Genomic DNA, 7223 nt, shown 5'->3' with positions numbered 1-7223 from the left:
TGGAAAGGGTGCAGAGGAGATTTACTAGGATGTTGCCTGGTATGGAGGGAAGGTCTTACGAGGAAAGGCTGAGGGACTTGAGGCTGTTTTCATTAGAGAGAAGAAGGTTGAGAGGTGACTTAATTGAAACATATAAAATAATCAGAGGGTTAGATAGGGTGGATGGGGAGAGCCTTTTTCCTAGGACGGTGACGGCGAGCACGAGGGGGCATAGCTTTAAATTGAGGGGTGAAAGATATAGGACAGATGTCAGAGGTAGTTTCTTTACTCAGAGAGTAGTAAGGGAATGGAACGCTTTGCCTGCAACGGTAGTAGATTCACCAACTGAAGGTACATTTAAGTCGTCATTGGATAAGCATATGGACGTACATGGAATACTATAGGTTAGATGGGTTTGAGATCGGTATGACAGGTCGGCACAGCATCGAGGCTGAAGGGCCTGTACTGTGCTGTAATGTTCTATGTTCTAAAGCAAATTTGTATTAGCACAATTAACCAATTTAAATTTAAATTAGATACAATGGTCTCCGAGAGTAACGTTTAAAAATAAGACCATAAGACATAAGGAGTGGAAAGTAAGGCCATTCGGCCCATCGAGTCCACTCCGCCATTTAAATCATAGCTGATGGGCATTTCAACTCCACTTCCCTGCACTCTCCCCGTAGCCCTTGGTTCCTTGTGAGATCAAGAATTTATCGATCTCTGCCTTGAAGGCATCTAACGTTCCGGCCTCCACGGCAATGAATTCCACAAGCCAACCACTACAAAATAGTATTGAACTTTAAAACCGCAACATGTGATACAGCCAATTGGAGCCTCAATGTATGACATGGAGCTTTGTCCCATGATTCCCAATAAATCGATTTTCTTAGTTATACCACCATAACGAACCTCCAAACAGAGAGAAAGGGAAACAAACAGAATCAATGGCTCTTGTGGTGAAGACTCAGATTCAAATTCCACCTATGCCAGAGTGGGTAATAACATTTCTGAACAGGTTGATTTCAAAATATTTAAGGGGAAAAAAAATGAAGTCAAAGTCACCTTTGAGCCCTTTCTTACACTTCCCTATGGTTTCAAAGGAAATTGGGGGAAAAAAAATCACTTTCTCAGTGGGATTTATGCACAGTATGGGAAGACTATGAAAGGCAAATAAATTATTAAAGAGGCAGAACCTTGTCCTTAAGAAACAAATCATTATAGATTTGATGTATAAAATGTACAAATATCATTGCTCCACAGGCAATGCAACAAAAAATTCAGTGAAGTCAACTGAGAACCATCACTTTGCCAAATGGCTATTAAAATGGAAAGCTATCAGCTCAAGAGATTTTCTTCACATTATGCCAACTATATAATCACGAGCCATCCAAGGATTACATTTTAACATATTTCATAAAATCCTGAGCCAAAAATATAATAATCGGTCCATTTTGACAATGAATTCCAGCTATGAAATTTAGTCACAAGAATCCCTCCTGAGAAAAAATGTACCTTCTTTGTCTTTTTTATTGTAAACAGAACATTAAATCAATAAAAATTTTCAAAACACAGAATACAGTTTTCATTTGCAATTAAAAGAAGTAAGTTTAACAAATTTTCTTTGATGGCCAACTGAAATATTTTATTTTTACAAAGAGGATTTAACTTACAGCTTCTGATACAAATGTGTCACAGTTACTTGACTGTGAAAAGCAGCATCTCCAGACCTCCAAACCACACTCCTTACATATGAAGTAACAATCTCATGAAAGAGGAAGACAGACATTCTGTGGGAAAGTTCTACTCTCTTTTTCATTCTGCCCTTAATAGGATTCATTACATGGTACCAAGAGATCTATATTTCAGGTTGCATATGTTCATTGTTAAAAATGAAAATCAGCGAAATCATTAACAAAAATTATATCTAATACAGCTAAGAAATTATTTTTAAAATCTACATAATGATATAGGAACAGATAGTAATCTGGAAGGTTGTTGGGTAGTGTTGCAAAGTGGAGGATATCACTTAGCAGTTTATCACGCACATATTCAGTTCCATTGAATCCAAATTAGTCAGTGATCCAATTTTATGTTTGTGCCTCTGCCCAAAACTAATCTCTACTTCACTGATTTTCAAGATTAACGTGATTCTAAGAGGACCAGAGCACAGGGTCCAATGTTGGGTTCACAAGGATTTTTGCTTCCTAATTAACATTTAGGTTGTTTTCGAATTAAACTATTTATGAAAAAGCATACACAGAAGTAGACTATTCCATGAAAACACTTAGCCTTTAAAGAATACTGCTACATAAACTATGGATTATTAATGTCAAAGACTCTGGTGCCATTCAGCTCTGCGAAAAAAAGTCCCACAAACATGCCATAACAAAATGACAGTAATACAGTTCATTAAAAATTGTTCAAAAATGTTATTGCAAATTAGAGTCTAGCCAATATTTGCCAATGCTCATTGCCAATAACTTTGGCATTAGGATGGGTTAAGAATAAATGTTAACATTATTTCCACCTACTGTAGTGTAAAAGACAAAGTTTACTTGCTTTGATTAAATCTAATTATCAGTTGTCTATTTTAGTCAGTGGATAGTTTAAGGTTTAATTTCCACATCTCTAGCCCACAGATGAATAACTTAGGAACACAATTTCTTAGTAAACATGCTTTGCACAACTACATAGTATTATATAATGGCCACCAGATGTCTTAAGCACATTGGGATGTTACTCACTAAATTAAGTAACATCACATTGTAACAAAAGCATAATAGAATCTAACGCAATTCCGCTATGATTAATTTTAATTTAAAAGGCACTTAAATCTATTGTTCTTATATAGATTGGATTTATATCTACCTAATCCTTTTGCTTAGTATCTCTACAAGTGCCATGTGAAATGAGTTACAGGAATCTCAGTTCATAGTTGGCATTGGTCCATGGCATAAAATCACATTAAATTTGAGATTAATTGATCCTCATATGTATAGTGAGATTCATATAAAGTAGCAAACAAAATAATTAAAATTAAAGCGCAGAAATTTTACTTCAAAAATTTGGACTGTAGCAAACTGCCAGAATTAAGTGGAAATGTTCCTCATCCCCCATTTCTATACTTGATGCTACACAAGATGTTCAATTCCCCAACATGAACACTCCTCATCAGAAAGAAAACCTAAACCAAAAACTGAAGAATTAGACAGTATATTAAATAGCTTGGCTTATTGCTAAACACATATTGTTAAATCAGAATGAGTCAATTTGATAGAATAATACAGATATCAGCTTGATATTAGTTATTGTCTGCAGGGAAGCTGAAGTGTTGTGCACAGGCATTATCACTTACTAAGCTTGTACCTTTATTTCTAGATCTGGACAGTCTATGATTTCTGTTCTTTGTTACTTTCTCAGTCTTTCCCAGCTCACCAAAGTGCTGAAGTCTTTTAATGGCGCCATCCTCCTCCTCATCTATTAGTGTTGTTAACTTAGGCACAATTTTGTCTTTCACTATTAAGTTGGAACACAAACTGGTGAGATTATTTTCACTCTGTTCAAAGCCACCGTGCATTTTATTTTCATTATATTTTGTCAGCCCATCAAAGAAGAAGGGTTCTCGCTTTATAGTCTGCAGTATTTTCACAGATTCAGAACCTTCGTTCACAGGTACAGCAGGAAAATCACAGATATTGTCATCTTTAGCAGTATCTGGTGAATTATCCCTCTCTGCTGTTTTGAAACATTCATCCTCTGGATCGTCAAAAAGTTCAGGGGTAAAATACCATGTCTCATCTTCGTTAGCATCATCTTCTTCTACTTGCTGTTGCATATTTGTATCTAACAAGGATGGTGTTCCCATTACCTCTACATCATTCTTGTTTAACAACTCCACAACAGGGAAGGGTGATCCAGCCATGGAGCTGGTATAAGAATTTCCTGCACTGTCATAAGCAGTTTGTTTTTCTCTATTATCCTGTAATTCATGTTTTACCAAATTTAATAATAAATCCTCTCTGATGCTTATTGATGTAGAAGTGTCTTTCGATAATACATTTTCAAACTGAAATGAAGTCATTTCTGTTTTTAGCTCTGTGTGTCTAATGTTCTTCGCATAATCATCTTGCCCCAAATGAACAGGTGCAATCTGTGACTGTATCAATGGTGTTTGGACTGATGTTGATGTCAGAGGCCTTTTTGTAAAATACTGCATCATAGATCCTTGCTTGTCTTTACTGTCATCAGTTATAGAACTTTTCTCCATGATACTGGTATTTTTGAAGAGCGGAGTCTTGGTAGTTATGGTTGTAGAGTGTGTTTGTTCGTTTTCTGTAAGACATGTCAATAATTATTAACAGTCATTAAATTCCAGTACAGCATACTTTTATCTCAACAACTTCATGTTACATTCACTTTTCACAGCTGTACAAAATGTACTGCACAAAAAAATGACCTTAAAGGCACAGTCAAAACGATTTTCTCTGCGTGTGAGCATAGATCAACAACTCAGGTCATGATTACCGTGAATATTCCTTTAAAATTTATTTACGTCTTCCCATCACCAGCGTGGTACTGAACTCTCAAAATAGAAGAGCTATTATCAAATTACTGACAAAACTGGTAAGTTCACCACCAGCTTCTCAAGGGCAACTAGGGATGGACAATAAACGCTGGCCAAGGTTAAGGTGTTGAAACAAAAGCAAAGTACTGCAGAGGGTGTAAATCAAAATAAAAGCAGAAAAACCACATCTGGTTTGGCCAAATTTTTGGAGAGAAACAAAATTAATATTTCAGTCTGTGACCTTTCAGCAGAACCAATAAATATTGGAAATATAGGTTTCGAGCAAGTGAAAGAGTGGAGAATGGAAAGATCGAAAAGGAAGGTATTTCTGAAAAAGGATATGTTGTCAAAGGTTTTCACAGAGCACTCATCAGGGCCGCAGATGCATGGGAAGAAATATACAAGACAAAATGGTTCAACGGCGTGTCGCTTTTCTTAGCAATCGTTAATTTCTGGACAAGGCAAAATGTCAGCTATTTCATGTTCAGATATTAATTGTATGCAAATTAATATGCAACTTCCTTAAATCCACGAAAAAATACTTTAGCATCTGAAGTGATACGAAACAGATTTCTGCATCCTACAAATAATACCATCCCAGGGTTGATACTCTTACTCAAGAAAATCAAAAACTAGTCTTGTGATCTAATTCTCGATATTAAATTATTTTTAAAGGATAAAATTAACACAAACGCAATTTTACTTAACAATCCTCTAGCGGTCTTATTCAGAGATAGTAGGAACTGCAGATGCTGGAGAAGCTGAGATAACAAGGTGTAGAGCTGGATGAACACAGCAGGCCAAGCAGCATCATAGGAGCAGGAAAGCTGACATTTCGGGCCTAGGCCCTAACGAAGGGTCTTGGCCCGAAACGTCAGCACTCTTATTCAGATGGGTTAAAGGATGAAAATATAAAATTGATGATAGAGGTGATACTCTCTGAAGTTAGGAACTGAGGCATTATGCCATAGAGCTGGATAAACCTATTATTGTTATTGAGTGACACCTGTCAAAAGATACACATCATTTTAGTGCAAAGTGATGACAAAAATCAGTTCACAGCTGTCCCTCTTCTAAAATACATAAATTCCCTCTTCCCTAATATTAAAAGTCTTTACTCGAGCAAAATATGCTGGAATTTGGAAAGAAAATCGGAACTGATGGATGGTCACAGGCCTGAAATATTAACTCTATTTCTCTGTACGGATTCTGCTAGATCTGCTGACAATGTCAACATTTTTGCACTTTATTAATAAGCTCTGTATATTTTCTCAGAGGTCACACTAAACAATTAAGTTGCTTGTAGAAATAAATGACATCCAATACTAACCAGGCATTTCTATAGTGCTCATTTTACTAGTATCACAGTAGGGAGGTATAAGGTTGACATTAGGATCAGTTTTCTGGCTCTCTGTCATAGCAATTGGTGCATTGCATGTCAGATTATCATTTTCCAATGGTTGTGGGCTGATAATCCCTGACTGATCGACTTTATTATTGGTGTGTACTTCTACTCTTCTGCAAATCTTGGGTAAATGATCAACATCCTTCCGCTGCTCATTGGCAAATGTGCATAACGAATCCAATGCATTGTTGAAATTTGAATGGTGTTGTACTTGTTGACGGATCCACTTTGACAAACCTATAATTAAATATAAAGTTGGAACAAATGAAAATCAAAATAAAATGAGAAAAACAGCATTTAAAACAGGGAAAAACATTTTAAAATGGTTTATAGATTTTACGAAGTCATCCTTAATAAATGTGAAGACACCATAGTCCAACCAGACCAAAGGGGTTGCTCCCTCATTAGACAGAGATGGCTGATGGTAGTTTAACTTAAGGGTAACCATGCCTCAGTTGATGGGTGAGGTCGAGAAGGAGAGTCATTCACGATAACCTCAGCTGATGCGGGAACTGAAACCAAGCCGTTGGCATCAATCTGCACGGCAAACCAATCATTCAACCAACTGAGCTAACTGGCCCCTTTGATATAAATCAAAAAAATTATGTTTGTGAAGAAAGTTGTGAAAACAATTTAAAACAAAACATTATTATTTGGGATTTTCTTTTCTTTCTATGTTAGCGCATTACTGAAATGTACTTCTAGAATCCTACAGCGAGTTGAATAAACTTGTACAAATCTTAAACACAGAATCATAGAATCTTTCAGTTCAGCCAGAGGCCACTTGGCCCATTGAGTTGGAACTGACCTGCCAAACAGCTTCCCAACCAAATATTTTCTTTTGCAAAAGGTTAGATGTAGGTACAAATTCCTTTTGCCTACATAGTCCAATTTATGTATGTAGCTTCTAGCAAATGCAAATACATCACATTCCAAGTCCAACTGACAATCCAATTTCTCTCCAGTGTAATTGTTAGCATGGTCTGAATTGTTTAATAAGCAATTTTCAATAGCAGAATCACATTTAATCATGGACGTACTTTTTAAAAGTCTGCAAGTATGGTCCGGTTGAGCAGAAAACCAGCATGATGCTCACTATAAATGGTTACCGGGATGTGTTGTTAGATATGGTCTGCCAGTCATTGAGACATATAGCCTACTTATCTGAAATCACTTTGGCAGTGAAACTCATCACATTTCTGAGATAGGTAGAATATCTTTTTGGCTTAATGACAACATTCTGTTGGTGGAGAAAACCATTGTGGATTTACC

At 36.4% G+C, this 7223-nt stretch overlaps 1 protein-coding gene across 2 annotated transcripts in view; it reads right to left on the bottom strand.

Annotated features, from left to right (window-relative positions):
• Positions 1 to 1614: 1614 nt before the first annotated feature.
• Positions 1615 to 7223, bottom strand: part of brip1 (BRCA1 interacting helicase 1) — a 243832-nt gene continuing 238223 nt past the window's right edge. For both annotated transcript variants that reach the window (XM_059655417.1, XM_059655418.1), the window contains exons 19-20: positions 5877 to 6188; positions 1615 to 4314 (exon numbers count right to left, since the gene is read on the bottom strand). In XM_059655417.1, the coding sequence (XP_059511400.1) occupies positions 3284 to 4314; positions 5877 to 6188 (1343 nt within the window). In that variant the 3' untranslated portion in view covers positions 1615 to 3283. The remainder of the gene's footprint in view (positions 4315 to 5876; positions 6189 to 7223) is intronic.

The sequence above is a fragment of the Stegostoma tigrinum genome, chromosome 27, assembly GCF_030684315.1.
Source record: "Stegostoma tigrinum isolate sSteTig4 chromosome 27, sSteTig4.hap1, whole genome shotgun sequence".
In the NCBI taxonomy this organism is placed as follows: domain Eukaryota; kingdom Metazoa; phylum Chordata; class Chondrichthyes; order Orectolobiformes; family Stegostomatidae; genus Stegostoma; species Stegostoma tigrinum.
This window is presented reverse-complemented; position numbering and strand designations above follow the sequence as displayed.